Raw genomic sequence first — 19,218 nt, 5'->3', positions numbered from 1 at the left:
AACCCACTCCAGTAGTCTTGCCTGGAGAATCCCATGGACAGAGGATCCTGGCAGGCTATAGTCCATGGGATTGCAACAGAGTGGGATACTACTGAGCGACTGAGCCCACATGTATGACCTTTGAAGAGACTAACAACTTCAGTCAGTAGAAGACCAGTCTTTTCTCTGAGTGGGGAATAGGAACTTACTGGTTAAAGAAAAGAAGGCTTTTTTTTCGACAGCTATGCCTTTACATTTTTTCCATTTTCTCATGGTCCTTGTAGGTGGGCCAGGTTCATGGTGGATTGATGGGAATCATTCAGAGATCCATGGTCAAGGCTTGTCCACATATCTGGTTTGAACGTTCAGAAATGAAGGACCGACACCTGGTTATTAGGAGGTAAGCAGTGACATTACTTGGTATCCATTGGGTTGGCATAAACTCTTGGCCTTCCCATCAAAGAGGGCAGAGCCAGTGGTACTAAAGGCTAACACTAAAACTAAGGGTTAAAACTAAAATATATGGACCTCTGTCTGTGGTTCGCCATTTCCACTGAGTCACCTGTCTTAACTGTATTTAAAAAATTTTGAATTCTGTAGTCATGGTGGTATACATGATGTGGTTAGAAGACCCATACATTTACATTGCCCTGACTTAGGTATTCCAGTCACTGAATTTCTAAAACTGAAAATTACTACCTTGAATGTAAGTAATTGGTAATGGTTGGCTGAATAAATAGATGGTTGATTGAGTATTTGCTGGATGTTATCACTTACACGCATCTAGAGATTGACAGGCAAAAAGGCAAAATGGTTGTCTGAAGAGGCCTTACAAATAGCTGAGAAAAGAAGAGAAGTGACAGGCAAAGGAGAAAAGGAAAGATATGTGCATATGAATGCAAAGTTCCAAAGAATAGCAAGAAGAGATAAGAAAGCCTTTCTCAGTGATCAATGGAAAGAAATAGAGGAAAACAATAGAATGGAAAGACTAGATTTCTTTAAGAAAATTAGAGATGCCAAGGGAGCATATCATGCAAAGATGGGCTCGATAAAGGACAGAAATGATATGGACCTAACAGAAGCAGAAGATATTAAGAAGAGGTGGCAAGAATACACGAAGAACTATACAAAAAAGCTCTTAATGATCCAGATAACCACAAATGGTGTGATCACTCACCTAGAGCAAGACATCCTGGAATGCGAAGTCAAGTGGGCCTTAGGAAGCATCACTAAGAACAAAGCTAGTGGAGGTGATGGAGTTCCAGCTGAGCTATTTCAAATCCTAAAAGATTGTGCTGTGAAGGTGCTGCACTCAATATGCCAGCAAATTTGGAAAACTCAGCAGTGGCCACAGGACTGGAAAAGGTCAGTTTTCATTCCAGTCCCAAAGAAGGGCAACACTAAAGAATGCTCAAACTGCCGCACAATTGCACTCATCTCACACGCTAGCAATGTAATGCTCAAAGTTCTCCAAGCCAGGCTTCAACAGTATGTGAACTGTGAACTTCCAGATATTCAAGCTGGATTTAGAAAAGGCAGAGAAACCAGAGATCAAATTGCCAACAACCACTGGATCACTGAAAAAGCAAGAGAGTTCCAGAAAAACATCTACTCCTGCTTTATTTATTGACTATGCCAAAGCCTTTGACTGTGTGGATCACAACAAACTGTGGAAAATTTTTCAGGAGATGGGAATACCAGACCGCCTGACCTGCTTCCTAAGAAATCTGTATGCAGGTCAAGAAGCAGTGGTTAGAATGGGATATGGAACAACAGACTGGTTCCAAATCGGGAAAGAAGTACGTCAAGGCTGTATATTGTCACCCTGCTTATTTAACTTATATGCAGAGTACATCATGCAGAATGCCTGCCTGGATGAAGCACAAGCTGGAATCAGATTGTCGGGAGAAATATCAATAACCTCAGATATGCAGATGACACCACACTTATGGCAGAAAGCGAAGAAGAAATAAAGAGCCTCTTGATGAAAGTGAAAGAGGAGAGTGAAAAAGTTGACTTCAAACTCAACTTTCAAGAAACTAAGATCATGACATCTGGTCCTATCACTTCATGGCAAGTAGATGAAGAAACAATGGAAACAGTGAGAAACTTTATTTTCTTGGGCTCCAAAATCACTGTAGATTGTGACTGCAGCCATGAAATTAAAAGATGCTGGCTTCTTGGAAGAAAAGCTGTGACCAACCTAGAAAGTGAAAAAAGAAAGTGAAAGTCACTCACTTTCGTCGTGAAAAGTGTCCAACTCTTTGTGACCCCATGGAATTCTCCAGGGCAGAATACTGGAATGGGTAGCCTTTCCCTTCTGTAGGGTATCTTTCCAGCCCAGGGATCGAGCCCAGGTCTCCTGCATTGCAGGTGGATTCTTTAGCAGCTGAGCACCAACCAACCTAGACATCATATTAAAAAGCAGAGTCATTATTTACCAACAAAGGTCCATCTAGTCAAAGCTATGGTTTTTCCAGTAGTCAAGTATGGATGTGAGAGTTGGACCATAAAGCTCAGCCCCGAAGAATTGATGCTTTTGAACTGTGGTGTTGGAGAAGACTCTTGAGAGTCCCTTGGACTGCAAGGAGATCAAACCAGTCAGTCCTACAGGAAATCAGACCTGACTGTTCATTGGAAGGACTGATGCTGAAGCTGAAACTCCGAGTACTTTGGACATTTGATGTGAAGAGTTGTCTCATTGGAAAAGCCCCTGATGCTGGGAAAGATTGAAGGCAGGAGGAGAAGGGGATGACAGAGGATGAGATGGTTGGATGGCATCACCTGCCGGGGTCCAGCCCCGGCTGATTCAGGGTATGGCTGATTCAGGGTATTCGAAGGAGAGACGCCTAGGCGACTATTTATATGCTAATTAGAGATATAAAGAATAATAGAATGAGTATAGCTCAGTAGGAAAATTCAGTGGAGAAAAGAGGCTGAGTAGCTTGCTTTACGCGGGAGACCAATAAAACTTCAAGACAAGAAGTTTGCACCACTTACGTAGGCCGCAGGCGCCCTCTCGAATAGCGGAAGGTGCCTCAACCTAGACACCTTCTCGAGTGGGTCTTAGAAGCCCAGGCATAATTAGTAAGCATGGTGGGTTCCACGCTCCAGATGGAGACTTCAGCCAGAATGTGAAAAGAATGACATGGGGAGACCAAGCGCTGGTGAGCAAGGCCCATAGCTTTATTTTCAACAGGGGCTTATATACCCTAAGTTACACATAGAGGATAATAGGGGATGCAAAGTCAGCAGTTTTTGATCCTTATCAAAAACCAGGGTTTCTTTCCTGCAAATTTATCGTATACAAATGGTTTAGGTGATTTAAATCATCTTCTGGCCAGAAGGCCTACTAACATTTTATGACTCTTGACAAAGACTTATCAACAAAGACTTATTTTCTCTAAGAGTAATTATTTTAAGGTTTGGCGCCATCTTCCGAAGATAAAATTGCATTCCTATAGGGTGGATGTGTAATGGGTTTACAACAAAGGAAAGAATTTATTACCTTAAGGGTCTAAAGTTACTAACACCAAGGCCACTACTTATTTTTTCTACATACCAACTATTAATTAATACACATTCAAGGATACAATTCAGGGGATGTGAAAACTTGGCAACAAACATTGGTTCATCAATGAAATCTTTTACTAGTTTTATTCTGACAGTTTCTAACTCTCTGAGAGGCTCTAAGCTATTTGAATATCTTAAGCTTCCTGTGCCTCTCGAGGCTGGGAGACTGTAAACAATCCTATGCATAGCTGTAGGAGTCCGGGTAAACTTGTCAGGCGAGTTAGAGAGCCATCTGAGGGGTTTGGATTTAAACACTCCTAATTGCCCAGGAACTTTATTAATTGGAGCTGTAAGTTAACTCTTTGACAGAGAGAGCGAGATGGTGGTGGGGGACAGCCCCCAGTAAAGTCAGAGGTGAGAGCACAAAGCAATAAAGTAGGCAGACTCTGGTTTTTTGGGGGGTAGATGCTCGAGAATATCCGGGTGGACTCCTGAGGCTCGATCCCGCCTTTGCGTTTGCCGAGCCTCCTTCCTCATGACCTTTGTCATGAGTGGAATGCCTCACCGGCTCCCAGCAATCACCGACTTGATGGATATGAGTTTAAGCAAGCTCCAGGAGTTGGTGATGGACAGACAGTCTTGGCATGCTGCAGTAGTCCTTGAGATTGCAAAAAGTTGGACACAACTGAGCAGCTGAAGTGAACTGAAAGGCAGACAGAGCTAGTGCTCTTTATGGAACAGGAGAGGGAACTTCTGGGTCTAGGAGTGGAGTTAAGCTACCAGAAACCTTTGTTTGAAGAAGCTTTTTGCCTGAGACCTTTAACTGGAGGCACTCGAGTCATTGCTTCTGTAAATGTGATGGTGGGCTATGCTTTTAAGAGTGAAATAGTACGTACCTATTGAAATGTCTTTAAGGTTAGAAAACTGTTCCCCATCTTGTGATTATTGAGCAGTGGTGTGCACGCTGGCAGTTATAATCTATCTCAACTTTGTTAGCTCTTAATACTTGTATAGAAAGGGACCAACTTGTGTTTATTTCCTTTCTCTTCTCCTTATTGCTTTACAATTGTATTTGTGTTAGTAGAGAGTAAAGAATACCAAAGAGAGATTGGGATTGATGTGTGCACACTACCACGTGTAAAATAGATAGTTAGTGGGAAGCTGCTAGGTAGCACAGGGAGCTCAGCTCAGTGCTGTGTGATGACCTAGAGGGGTGGGATGGGGGTAGGCTGGGAGGGAGGCTCCAGGGGGAGGGTATATATGTATACTTATAGCTCATTCACGTTGTGGTACAGCAGAAATTAACACAATATTGTAAAGCAACTATATACCAGTTTTAAAAAATTTGCATGATTTAATTGAACCTAAAAGAAAAGATACCAAAGGGGATTCCCACCTCTCTTTTTGAAGGTATAATTTAGATCCTTTATTTTTCTTCACAGACTAAAAGAACATATTGCTCTTAAGGAAGAATTACCCATATTAATCTTTCCTGAAGGTGAGAAGTGGGATTGCTTACCAAGCTGTGGTTGATAACAACAGGTACCCGAAGTATATGGGGAGCTGGATTGTTCTGGAGTTGGCATTCTTAGTCCAGGTTTCTGCTGTCCTTCAGGAATGGCATGGCCTCTCTGAGCCAGTAATTCCCTGCTTTCTTATGAGGTTTGAAGGAAGTCATGGTACCTTTTTGATCTCAGAAGTTGTTTCTGGGTAATAAAATTTGATGGGCTTCCATGGTGGCCCAGATGGTGAAGAATGTGCCTGCAATGCAGGAGACTCGGGTTCGATCCCTGGGTTTTGAAAATCCTCTGGAGAAGGAAATGGCAACCCGCTCCAGTATTCTTTGCTGGAGAATTCCATGGACAGAGGAGCCTGGTGGGCTACAGTCCATGGGGCCCCAAAGAGTTGGACATGACTGAATGACTAACAATTTCACTTTTAATGAACTTAGATAGGTATTGTCCATAACTTTATAAAGGTTCTTATTTTAAAATATATTGAAACTGCCGTCTGTTGTGAAGAAACTGTATCTCTAGAGTAGTCAACAATAAAGCAAAATTTGTTGTTAAACCTGCTTGCTGCTGGTGCTGCTGCTGCTGCTAAGTCGCTCCAGTTGTGTCCAACTCTGTGCGACCCCATAGACGGCAGCCCACGAGGCTCCCGTCCCTGGGATTCTCCAGGCAAGAACACTGGAGTGGGTTGCCATTTCCTTTTCCAATGCATGAAAGTGAAAGTAAAGTCACTCAGTCGTGTCCGACTCTTAGCGACCCCATGTACTGCATCCTCCCAGGCTCCTCCGTCCATGGGATTTTCCAGGCAAGAGTACTGGAGTGGGTTGCCATTTCCGTGTTCAGTGAAACCTGCTTAGAACTGTTGAATTACTACTAAACAGGAGTTGGAGAAGGCAATGGCAACCCACTCCAGTACTCTTGCCTGGAAAATCTCATGGGCAGAGGAGCCTGGGAGGCTGCAGTCCATAGGGTTGCTAAGAGTTGGACACGACTGAGCGACTTCACTTTCACTTTTCACTTTCATGCATTGGAGAAGGAAATGGCAACCCACTCCAGTGTTCTTGCCTGGAGAATCCCAGGGACGGCGGAGCCTGGTGGGCTGCCGTCTATGGGGTCGCACAGAGTTGGACATGACTGAAGCGACTTAGCAGCAGCAGCAAACAGGAGTTAATTTGTAAAATGATAGTATTTAAAATATCTGTAATTTTTAAAAAAGTCTGTAATTTTGATGTGACCTGAATATTTTAAATTATTTTATAACAAAATATTTCCTTTTTAAATTGACTGCTTTAAAAAATTTCACTCCCTACCGATGTCCTTATAGGAACTTGTATCAACAATACTTCAGTCATGATGTTTAAAAAAGGAAGCTTTGAAATTGGAGGAACCATCCATCCAGTTGCCATTAAGGTAAGACAGATTATCCACTCTCATACCCCTCCCTGCCAAAGACAGTGACTTGGTCACTTTATTTTGATATAATTTCAAACTTAAGATTTGCAAACATATGGAATACTTGTGTGCTCTTTGCTTCCCTGGTTGCTCAGACGGTAAAGAATCTGCCTGCAATGCAGGAGACACGAGTTTGATGCCTGAGTCGGGAGGATCCCCTGGGGAAGGAAGTGGCAACCCCCTCCAGTATTCTTGCCTGGAGAATTCCATGGACAGTGGAGGCTCATGGGCTACACAGTTTATGGGGTCACAAAAAGTTGGGCACAACCGAGCATGTGCTCTTTATTCATATCCACCTGTTGTTTACATTTGTCCCGTTTGCTTGATCCCTTTTTCCGGCTACTGATACGGATATAGGTAAGTAGCGGTTGGGGATTACTATGTGCCAAGCCAGTGTCTGCCTACTGAGGACACTGTGATGAGCAATCAGATACTATTCCTACTTTCACCCACCTTCCATGAAGTGGGCAGACAGATATTTAAGAATCATGTCAATAATCCTCCAGTCTAAGGGCTCTGAGGCTCTAGGCAGGGGGGTGGCCCGGCCTGGTTTATTCTTTATTTTTGTTCTTTTCTTTTGTGAAAAGTTTCACGGGAATATAGTTGATTTACAGGCTGTGTTAGTTTCAGGTGTTCCGCAAAGTGAATCCACTCAGTTATACATATATCCAGTCTTTTAAATTCTTTTCCCCTATAGGCTGTTATGGAGTATTGAGTAGACTTCCCTGTGCTATAGTAGGTCCTTATTAGTTACCTATTTTATATACAGTAGTGTGTTTATGTCAGTCTCCGTCTCCCAGTTTATCCGTCCCCGCCTTTACCCCCTGGTGACCATAGGTTGTTTTCTACGTCTTGTTTGCTCTTTGGATCCTTTACTTTACTTTTACTTTACTTTACTTTGGATCAAGTAAAGTAGCTTTTTTTTTTTTTGGCAGGGCACAGGTCTGATAGATGTTTGGCCTGTCATGTACTGGCATGTAGAAGAGAAGCTGCCATTTAATTCCTAACTAGAATGCATTTTCTTTTCTCTTTTCACAGTATAATCCTCGGTTTGGTGATGCATTTTGGAACAGTAGTAAATACAACATTGTGAGCTACCTGCTTCGAGTGATGACCAGCTGGGCCATCGTCTGTGACGTGTGGTACATGCCCCCCATGACCAGAGAGGTATTGCATAGATAACAGGTGCTTTATCTAATCAGATGAGGGTGAGAAAACCTTTTCCTGCACATGTGGGTGTCTCCCTTCCTCACATCAGTTGAAGTTGGACTTTCTGCTTTCTCAGCAAGAGTCATTAAAAAAAAAATGTATCTAGCACTCTGCAAAGTCACGCTGATTTGAGATCAGGAGAATTCTTTTCCATAATAGTTTTTACCATTGTTGTTGGTTTATTGAACCTACAGATACTGTAGAATGTTGTGTCTTGAATAAGTCTAGTAAAGAGCATAATATATATATGTGATAAAGATATTAAAGAAAAACAGCACTGCATTTTCTTGATGGACAAATGATATTTGCTATAATTCAGAATAGAGCATATTTGAGTTAAAAATGTGAATATTATACTTTAAAACGAATCTAAGTGATTGTGAGACATTTGAAAGCATTGTTTGAGAACTCTGTCTTCAGGATGTACTGGTAATTTTTTATTCCAGGAAGGAGAAGACGCAGTCCAGTTTGCTAACAGGGTTAAGTCTGCTATTGCTGTACAAGGAGGATTGACTGAGCTTCCTTGGTAAGAAATTTTTCAGAAGTATTATTACTTTAAAAAAAGATGTCATTTATTATGCTTGTTAGCTGGAGGTTTAGCTGACACTGACAGTGGTTTATACAGCATAATGATGGCTTAAATAAGACAGAATTTTATCTCCCATACCTCATCATAGGCAGCCTAGACTGGTATAATAGCTCATTTTGTATTGATCTACCATCCTCAGTATGGTCCAAGATGACTGCCCAGTGAGTACAATAACATGAGTAGCAGGGAAGAACTAAAACAAGAAGGATGCGTTCATGTGTTTAAGAGCAAAAGCTGGAAGTTGGACTTACCACTTCCACTTCTATCTGTTGACTCGAACTCAAGTCACGTGATAACACCTTGCTGCAGAGGAGGCTCAGAAATGTAGTCTTTGTTCTACTTGGCCACATTAGTGGCTCAGTCATGTCCAACTCTTGGTAACCCCATGAACTGGGGCTTGCCAGGCTCCTCTGTCCATGTAGTTCTCCAGGCAAGAGTACTGGAGTGGGTTGCCATTTCTTTCTCCAGGGGATCTTCCTAACCCAGGGATTGAACCTGGGTCTCCTGCATTGCAGGCAGACTCTGTACTGTCAGAGCCACCGGGGAAGCTCCTGCTTGACCATATGCCTAACTAAAATTTAGGGATCTTTCACTGAAGAAGAAAGTGGGATTGGATTTGAGGGAAATGTATCTTTGAAGGCAGGGGGCAACTTACAAACTTGTTCTTATTTATCTCTAGCTGTAATTATATTAAAGAAAACTTAAAAACTTGACAGGAAATGAGTGAAATATTTTAAGTATGGATATCTATGGCTTTAGTTTTGTGTTTTTTTAAGAAAGAGTATAGGTGAGAGTATTAATCTGATCAGGCTGCCAGAACAAGCTCCCGTAGACTGGGTGGCTTAAACGACAGAAATTTATTTTGTCTCATTGCTGAAGGCTGGAAGCTCTCTGGTGTGTCTTCTTACACAGGCACTGTTCCTGTCTTGAGGGCCCGTCCCTGATGACCTCATCTATACCTAACTGGCTCCTCAAAGCTCCATCTCCAAATACTGTATTATTGAAGGTTAGGGCTTCAGTACCTGAATTTTGGGGGGCACATGCAAACCTTTAGCCTGTGTCAGTGAGGGTTGAATATCCCTAGGTTATAATGGGAGATTAAATTTGTATATACACACAGACATTGTTTTAGCATATTTAGCACAAAAACAGTCCATTCGTTAAGTCCTGTGCATTTAATAAAGTCCCTGCTATCTATCTGTTTGGTGTTTTGAAAACACTTGACATGAGAAGTTCACTAGAGGCAAGTTTGGGAGTGTCGTGGAGCAGGATGTGGCTAGCCAAGTTAGGATGTCAGCTAGGCAGCCAAAACCTTCTGAACCGGCAGAGGGACCCAGGACTGCTTAGGGATTAAGTCTATGGAAGAAGGGCTGCCTGCATTCTTATATATCCTTTAATGCAAGGGTGGGGAATATCTCTAAAATAATTTCATCAATTCACGTATCTTGAACACAACTAATTTCACCCACGAAAGTCTGTTTCTGTCATCTGTCATGCTAATTAACAAGCCACTAACTTCTGCAGTGAAAGTGAGTGAGTGAAGTCACTTAGTCGTGTCCGACTCTTTGCGACCCCATAGACTGTAGCCTGCCAGGCTCCTCCGTCCGTGGGATTTTCCAGGCAAGAGTACTGGAGTGGGGTGCCATTTCCTTCTCCAGAGGATCTTCCCGACTCAGGGATTGAACCCCAGTCTCCCACATTGTAGGCAGACACTTTACCGTCTGAGCCACCAGGGAAGCCCATTTTTAAATTCACTATGCTAATTAACAAAGCTTGGAAAGTTGATAGGAGATCAAGATAGTGGAAGCCTTATAGTAGCACCTCTGGAGGGTGGCCTTCTGATGAAATGTCTGGCTGACCACTCTGGGGCTATGAGTTCTTGATTCAGGGAAACTCCCTGAACTATGCTTAAGATAGATTAGGACTAACATTCTTATTACACTCTCTAAACTGGAATATGTGAAACTAAATTGCAGACATCCTACTGAAACCAATGACTCAGAGTGGGACTTCAGTCCACGTGGCCGGGACTTGAACCCTGCCTAAACCTAGACTGGGGCTTGAGCCCACGGTCTTTAAACTAGAATCACTCACCTGATGCCTGGGGTTACTGAGGTTCAGGCACTTTGTGTCTCAGTGCAGAAGAAATTCAGTAAGAGGCAAAGTGATAGGCAACAAGTAGATTTGTTGCTATAGGACAGTTGAGGAAATGCAAACGGGCGGGTTGCCTGTCCCATGATTTAAGTGGTCCACAATTTTATAATCAAAGGAAAATGAGGGAGAGGAAAAGATTGTCTTCTCTGAGTAGAGGTCACCATAGTAGCTAGTAGCTCAGTCGTGTCTGACTCTTTGCGACCCCATGGACTGTAGCCTATCAGGCTCCTCGTCTGTGGGATTTTCCAGGCAAGAGTGCTGGAGTGGATTGCCGTTTCCTTCGCCAGGGCATCTTCCCGACCCAAGAATTGAACCCAGGTCTCCCGCATTGCAGGCAGACGCTTTACCGTCTGAGCCACCAGGGAAGCCGTGGGTAGAGGTCAGGCTTACACCATTATCTCCTCCTTTGTATTGGGCAGGAGAGTGTCTGACCCTACAAGGTCAAACTGGGACTATCATAGCTTATTCAAATCAGTAGAAGAGTGGTAATGTTTTTCTTTCACCTAATGACCTGGGGAATGTCTCATGCTTTTTATTTATGGCTTTATAGCAAAACAAGCCTGCTTCATTCCATGATAATCCCATAGTTTTCTTGAGCAATCATTAACTTACAGTGGTCTCCCAAAATCGCCTAAGTTTCTCTGTCTGTCTGTAGTCCCATCCGAGACCTTTACAACTACCTGTTGTTGTTTAGTCCCTCAGTCATGTCTGACTCTTTGTGATTCCATGAACTGCAGCACTCCAGGCTTCCCTGTCCCTCACTATCTCCCAGAATTTGCTCAAACTCATGTCCATTGAGTCGGTGATGCCAACCAACAATGTCATTCTCTGTCGCCCCCTTCTTCTCCTGCCCTGTCTTTCCCAGCATGAGGGTTTTTTCCAATGAGTCAGCTCTTTGCATCAGGTGACCAAAGTATTGGGGCATATTCAAGGTTGATTTCCTTTAGGATTGACTGGTTTGATCTCCTTGCAGTCCAAGGGACTCTCATGAATCTTACTAGCACCACAATTTGAAAGCATCAGTTCTTTGGCGCTCAGCCTTCTTTATGGTTCAACTCTCATATCTGTACATGATGACACCACCCCTATGGCAGAAAGTGAAGAGGAACTAAAAAGCCTCTTGATGAAAGTGAAAGTGGAGAGTGAAAAAGTTGGCTTAAAGCTCAACATTCAGAAAACGAAGATCATGGCATCCGGTCCCATCACTTCATGGGAAACAGATGGGGAAACAGTGGAAACAGTGTCAGACTTTATTTTTGGGGGCTCCAAAATCACTGCAGATGGTGATTGCAGCCATGAAATTAAAAGACACTTACTCTGGAAGGAAAGTTATGACCAACCTAGATAGCATATTGAAAAGCAGAGACATTACTTTGCCAACAAAGGTCCATCTAGTCAAGGCTATGGTTTTTCCAGTGGTCGTGTATGGATGTGAGAGTTGGATTGTGAAGAAAGCTGAGCGCCGAAGAATTGATGCTTTTGAACTGTGGTGTTGGAGAAGACTCTTGAGAGTCCCTTGGACTGCAAGGAGATCCAACCAGTCCATTCTGAAGGAGATCAGTCCTGGGTGTTCTTTGGAAGGACTGATGCTAAAGCTGCAACTCCAGTACTTTGGCCACCTCATGCGAAGAGCTGACTCATTGGAAAAGACTCTGATGCTGGGAGGGATTGGGGGCAGGAGGAGAAGGGGACAACAGAGGATGAAATGGCTAGAGGGCATCACCGACTCGCTGGACATGGGTTTGAGTGAACTCTGAGAGTTGGTGATGGACAGGGAGGCCTGGTGTGCTGTGATTCATGGGGTTGCAAAGAGTCAGACACGACTGAGCGACTGAACTGAACTGAACTGAACTGGAAAAACCATAGCTTTGACTAGACGGACCTTTCTTGAGCAATCAGTCTCCCAAAGTTTCCTCGGATTCTGTATCTATCTATAGTCCCCTACTGGGACCTCTACAACTACCTGTGTAAGTATCCTATTTTATCCTAATCACTGCCATCAGGGAATGAGCAGGCTTACCAGTGCTCTAGTTTACAGATGTCTTAGTGACCCATGTTCATACGTATAACTGGCTTCCTCTTCCTCGTCCACTGTTTTCTATTCTTTATCCCCCTTCCTTTTACTTGACATCCTAACCCTGCTCCTGTCCTGAGGCCATTATGAAAAGCTTAGAGCTTTGGATCTGTAGCCTCAGATACCAAGAAAATGAAGAAAGCCTTGAGAAACAAAAAGAGCCTAAGGGAGTTAGCTCCAGGACAGACTGTCCTTAGCCAGATTGGCTTGAATAGCATGGCAGAAATGATCCTCGTAGTTTTTAAATTGCCTTTTATCAGGCTACATGCAGTCTTATAAGAAAAAAAAAGTTACTTTTAATTACCTAGACTCTTCTTTTAAAAGAAAATAAGTTCACTGCCTTTCCGGTTATATTTGTCATTCATCTGTTGGTTATGAATTAACATGTCTAGATTTCCGCCCCCTCCCCAGATTAAATGAGAACTTAATTGAAACATTTTTTTAAAAATTATTAGGTGACTATTTTTAAAATTTATTGATTTATTTTTGGCTCTGCTGGCTCGTTGCCGCAGGTGGGCTTTCTTTAGTTGGTGAGTAGGGGCTCTCTCTAGTAGCGGGGCATGAGTTTCTCATTGCAGTGGCTTCTCTTGTTGCAGATGTCAATTAAAAAAGATGCACCACGTGAGAGTTGCAAGTTAAGTTTTATTTAGGGTGAAATGAGGACTGTAGCCCAGGAGACAGCACCTCAGATTGCTCTGAGAGACTACTCCAAAGAGGTAGTGGGGGAAGGTCAGTATATAAGATTTTGGTGAATCAAGCACTTTACAAAAGGTTTATTGCTCATCATGAAGAGCTGATGTCATCGTGAAGGGACTTTTAGATTTTCTAGATATGAAGAGATTTTCTAGATATGAATCAGTTCCTAAAAATATCTAACTATCTAAAGGCCTGTTCTGTCAGATTCCGTGGAGCACAGAGTGCCTCACTGTCTACCCTAAACTCCCTCAGGGGTTGTTGAGTGTCAACAGCTGCAGCAGCACAGAGTTCAGTCTCCTCAGAGGCAGATGGCAAATGCTCTTGTTGATCAGTTCAGTTCAGTTCAGTCGCTCAGTCATGTCTGACTCTCTGCAACCCCATGAATCGAAGCACACCAGGCCTCCCTGTCCATCACCAACTCCCAGAGTTCACTCAAACCCATGTCCAGCGAGTCGGTGATACCGTCCAGCCATCTCATCCTCTGTTGTCCCCTTCTCCTCCTCCCCTCAATCCCTCCCAGCATCAGAGTCTTTTCCAATGAGTCAGCTCTTCGCATGAGGTGGCCAAAGTACTGGAGTTGCAGCTTTAGCATCAGTCCTTCCAAAGAACACCCAGGACTGACCTCCTTCAGAATGGACTGGTTGGATCTCCTTGCAGTCCAAGGGACTCTCAAGAGTCTTCTCCAACACCACAGTTCAAAAGCATCAATTCTTCGGCGCTCAGCTTTCTTCACAATCCAACTCTCACATCCATACACGACCACTGGAAAAACCATAGCCTTGACTAGATGGACCTTTGTTGGCAAAGTAATGTCTCTGCTTTTCAATATGCTATCTAGGTTGGTCATAACTTTCCTTCCAAGGAGTAAGTGTCTTTTAATTTCATGGCTGCAATCACCATCTGCAGTGATTTTGGAGCCCCCAAAAATAAAGTCTGACACTGTTTCCACTGTTTCCCCATCTATTTCCCATGAAGTGATGGGACCAGATGCCATGATCTTCGTTTTCTGAATGTTGAGCTTTAAGCCAACTTTTTCACTCTCCTCTTTCACTTTCATCAAGAGGCTTTTTAGTTCCTCTTCACTTTCTGCCATAAGGGTGGTGTCATCTGCATATCTGAGGTTATTGATATTTCTCCTGGCAGTCTTGATTGCGGTTTGTGCTTCCTCCAGCCACTGGCAAATGCTCTTGGCAAGTGCCAGTCTGTGGTTGACACAGAGCGTGGGTTCTAGGCGCACAGACTTCAGTAGTTGCAGGACATGGGCTCACGAGTTCTGTGCACGGCTTAGTTGCCCCTTGGCATGTGGTATCCTCCCAGACCAGGGGTCTAACCTGTGTCCCCTGCATTGACAGGTGGATTCTTAACCACTGGATCACCAGGGAAGTCCTCAACTGTATCATCTTAAACTGGCTTTTACATTCAGCTGCTGCCCTCCTTAAGTACTAAGATCTCCTGCCATTGCAAAGGGGAATTGAATAAAGCTTTGAAGTCTCTAGAGGGTGACGAGTCACAGTTGGAGTGCTTAGAGCAGTGGCTCAGATGGTAAAGCATCTGCCTGCAATGCGGGAGACCCAGGTTCCATCCCTGGGTCGGGAAGATCCCCTGGAGAGGGAAATGGCAACCCACTCCATTACTTCTGCCTGGAAAATTCCATGGATGGAGGAACCTGGTAGGCTACAGTCCATGGGATCCCAAAGAGTTGGACCCAACTGAGTGACTTCACTTTCACTTTCTTTAGAAGGGAGATGCTCAGGATTTTCAAGGACAGATGTCGCTAATTGATTTGTTGCCTGTTTTGGCCTGGACCTCAGAAAAGGAGGGATGGCTTTTCTTCTGGCTCTCCATTTCTTAGTTCTTACCAACCATCCTGGATGACATCACCGACTCAATGGACATGAGTTTGAGTAAGCTCTGGGAATTGGTGATGGACAGAGAAGCTGGGTGTGCTGTAGTCCATTGGGTCACAAAGAGTTGGACATGACTAAGTGACTGAACTGAACTGGTAACTCAGCTGGTAAAAAATCCGCCTACAATGCAGGAGACCCTGGTTTGATTCCTGTGTCAGGAAGATCCCCTGGAGATGGGATAGGCTACCCACTCCAGTAGTCTTGGGCTTTCCTGGTGGCTCAGACAGTAAAGAATCCACCTTGAATGCAGGAGACCTGGGTTTGATCCCTGGGTTGTAAAGATCCCCTGGAGGAGGGCATGGCAACCCACTCCAGTATTCTTGCCTGGAGAATCCCCACAGACAGAGAAGCCTGGTAGGCTACAGTCCATGGGGTCACAAAGAATTGGACTTGACTGAGCGACTAAGCACCGCACACATTGCTTTTATGTGAATTCTGAATAGTAAGAACTAAGAAAGGGAGGGAGAGCCAGAGGAAAGGCCATTCCTCCTTTTCTGAGGTCCAGGCCAAAACAGGCAACAAGTCAGTTAACCAACATATGTTCTTGAGCAGATGCTGAGTGGTACCAGGGAAGCCCCTAAATGCTATGTATAGTGAGAAGCATCTCCTGTGGATAAAAGAGGCTCTTGTGGACAATTCTGGAGGTCTCATGACAACTTCTAACCTTATTTCATGGAAATTTCCTACAGCTGACCCCCTGGAAGATTTGTGGGCCAAAGTCCATTTTTAAAGTTGAGGACTTCGTGGTGGACCATGTCTTAGTTTTGACTCTAGATGCCTGAAGGTTACAGCGGACTCAGGCTGCCTTCTGTTTGTAGGTCAAGTTCCGTCTTCACGGCATTGAGTTCACTGGCTAACCTGTGAAACACCCATCATCATTAGAGAGCACTTGGTAAACATTCATGCTTAGCTGGGTTAAAATTAAACAGGCAGAGAATAAAGTAAGCACCTTCTTGGTCCATGGTCTCCTGGGAATTAAAATCTAAAGTGTGAGATTAGGAGAGAGTGGATCCAGATAATCCAGTCTTCTTCCAGGTCTTCCAGCTTGTTTCTTTGTATTGTCAAAAGGAGGAAAGACATACACAATCCTTTTAACTTTGGCAGGTCTGATTTTTACCACCCTGGAGAGAGTTCAAAGATTCGTAGGCTCTGAATTAAGGAATGCTGCTTACATAGGCACTGTGATTGGTTGAATGCCATTTATGTTTTTGTTGCTTGTTTTATTTTAGTCTCTTTTGGAATATGGAAGATTATCAATACTTACAATAGAGCACTTTGAATCAAAACATGACTTGTTAGACACAGGATTAGATTTGAATCATGAGCACATTTCTTTTTGAGGAATTTACCCCACCCCCAGCCCCACACATAGCACCTTCATCATTTCTTATATGTGTATTTATAGTGAGACCAGGGAAGCCCAGTAACTCAGACGGTAAAGCATCCGCCTGGAATGCAGGAGACCTGGGTTTGATACCTGGGTCGAGAAGATCCCCTGGAGAAGGAAATGGCAACCCACTCCAGTGTTCTTGCCTGGAGAATCACATGGACAGAGGAGCCTGGTGGGCTACAGTCCGTGGGATTGCAAAGAGTCGGACATGACTGAGCGGCTAACATACACATAGGCTGATTTAGATGAAAAAGTCTAGTACTTGGCTTTCCTTGGGGAAAAAGATAAACAGTCCAAGTTTTAATATAGCATCCAAATATGGAAGATAGCAGCCCTAACTTCTAAAAAAGAAACTGAGCCGTGAAATTGTGCTTAATTCTTACCAAACATCAAAGAGATTGTTCCTTCCTTGAAGTAACACAGGTCTGGTTAAGCGGTAGAACAGAGACTGAAATCTGGGTCTTTCTGCTTCCAAATCCATTGTACTTTGCCTCCTCTCTGAGCATCTGTTCAATGCCATGGCACTGTGCAGAATGTATGAGTAGGTAGCCCTTTGACATCATTGCTGGAAGTATTTATGTGTCTTTCTATTCTCAGGGATGGAGGGCTGAAGAGAGCCAAGGTGAAGGACACCTTTAAGGAAGAGCAGCAGAAGAATTACAGCAAAATGATTGTGGGCAATGGATCTCTCAAGTCGGAACTGGACTGAATGCCATCCAGGCTTTCCAGAGCTAGTCCTTAGAGATGCAATGGGGTGGATTTTTTTTTTTTTTTTTGGCGAGGGGAGGAAGGGAGTGCGTTGTTTTGTTTTACTTTTTTTTTTTTTAATTGTTAACCTTTTCTACAGGATGGTTGTCTCTACCTCCTCGTGCCAGAGGCGGAACCCACGGTGCCCTTCTTGGCTTTTGTTGTTATAGCATTAGCCGCATCAACTGTAAAGTAGTGTACTGAGTTTGAACTGATTCTGCCTTTTGTGAAATGACTGTGGCCTTGTGGATTGAATGAAGTATTTGTACTGGAAAAAGTTCTTCTAAAACACTTTGGGAACTCATTGAGAGGGCAGTTCTCAAGAAAATACCCCAAACTTTGTTCATGATTTGTTTTCACACGCCCTTCCCTTCCCACTTTCCTTAATCACTCAAACAAGGATTGCACATTCGGTTCGAATGGCTGTCATGGTTTTGTTCTACTACAAGGTTGAAAAGGAAAATGGAAGACAGTCTTTAGGAGAATGGACAGCTTTGTGGCCCCTTGATCTCAAAGTTGAAAGGAAATTAAATATTTTTTACTGGCGTGTTAGAAGAGACATCCTATTTGGTGAGCCTTACCAAAGAAAAGTGAATCCCCGTTACAGTGAGTGCATATTTATATGTAGGTGACTTTCAAATAGACCTATGTTAGCCAGCAACTCGCGATAAAGCTTTTAGTTTTCCAAGTTTCTATAGTAAAGATCTCTACCTGACGCCTCTCCCATCTGCTCATTTGTTTGATCCGTGTCACCAAACACATTTCAAAGAGGAAGAGCCTCTGACAACCACCACCAACCGCACTGAGTGTCTTCCGCAGAGGTGGGGGTGTTGTGAGTGAAGTGGGTGGCGCTGTTCCTCCCCCATCACCCCTTTGTCCTTTAGTTCAGAACTTTCCCATTTTCTTAAACAGGAAAATAAGTGACAGAATTACCTTTTGGAATCTGAGCCTTAAATCTTTCAAAGGGGAAAATCAGTGTTTCCCGACTGTGCAGCATAAGCAACGTTGATAGCAATATAGTGCCATCAGAGTGTTATTTCTCTTCTGGGAACCATGTACAAAATGTGACACTGTCTTACGGTGAATATAAATAAATTCTATATTTCTAAACGTGTGTTGTGTTATTTTCTCCATACCTCAACTCTCTTGCCGCCTTTTGATTTTTGAGTAAGTTAAATTTTTTCACATTATAATCAAGGATTGTTTGTTTTTTCATTTCAGTGATATAGTTAGATTTTATTAGACTGCAATGGCTGGAAAATGAGAAACATGGACCGTTGGTTTTGGTGTGTTTTTTTCCTCTTTTTTTTTTTTTAAGCTGAGTTTGTCTGGACTCTGACTCTTGGACCTTGTCTTGCGCAAAGACAGAGACTTGGGTTGTTTTGCAAATGAACACAGGCCCTTCTCTCTTAACTGAGATAGGCCTGCCCCAGCACTATCAGGGTGTATTCTCCTCAAGCTGCATGGATTTGATCCCAAAGGAAAATTTGTGAACAGGTGACCATCACGGTCAGCTAGCCTTCTCTTCTCGCTTCCCCCCATCTTTTTCCTTTGTTCTTGCTTTAACCTTTGGCCCCACACCCCCAAAAAACTCTCTTGGGAGGTAAGCTTTGACCTCAAATCAGTGAATTTGTATGTTGCAGTGACTCTTAAAAGATTTCCTTTTCTTTTTGCTTGTCATATTCAATACAGCTTGAATTAATAAACTCATTTTATTAATTAGGTCAATTCTCAGGAAAGTTGGAAGAACAATTAACAGTTGTTTTGTTTGGCTACTGATAATATGTATCTTTCCAAGGGTACCATGAAAGCAATAATGCTATCACATATTCACTAGAAAATCTAATGCTATTGTTTTATCAGAATATAATTGCTTTACAGTGTTGTCTTAGTTTCTGCTGTACAAGGTGAATCAACTATATGTATACGTATATCCCCTCCCTCGAGCCTCTCTCCTCTGCAAAACCCGCCATTCCACCCCTATAGGTCATCACAGA

General features: G+C 43.3%; 1 protein-coding gene across 3 annotated transcripts in view; it reads left to right on the top strand.

The window, feature by feature from the left end:
* The window catches only part of GPAT3 (glycerol-3-phosphate acyltransferase 3), a 72,999-nt gene extending 54,668 nt beyond the window's left edge, over positions 1-18,331 (top strand). For all 3 annotated transcript variants that reach the window (XM_086404979.1, XM_086404978.1, XM_086404980.1), the window contains 6 exons: positions 264-379; positions 4,935-4,990; positions 6,328-6,413; positions 7,494-7,622; positions 8,111-8,190; positions 17,072-18,331. In XM_086404979.1, coding sequence (XP_086261105.1) covers positions 264-379; positions 4,935-4,990; positions 6,328-6,413; positions 7,494-7,622; positions 8,111-8,190; positions 17,072-17,183 — 579 coding nt within the window. In that variant the 3' untranslated portion in view covers positions 17,184-18,331. The remainder of the gene's footprint in view (positions 1-263; positions 380-4,934; positions 4,991-6,327; positions 6,414-7,493; positions 7,623-8,110; positions 8,191-17,071) is intronic.
* The last annotated feature ends 887 nt before the right edge of the window (positions 18,332-19,218 follow it).

This window comes from Bos grunniens, chromosome 6 (assembly GCF_055505025.1).
Source record: "Bos grunniens cultivar Pamir isolate PY7600 chromosome 6, Bosgru_T2T1.0, whole genome shotgun sequence".
NCBI classification, from domain to species: Eukaryota; Metazoa; Chordata; class Mammalia; order Artiodactyla; family Bovidae; genus Bos; species Bos grunniens.
Note: the sequence above shows the minus strand (reverse complement) of the source record. Positions and strands in the feature narration are given on the sequence as shown.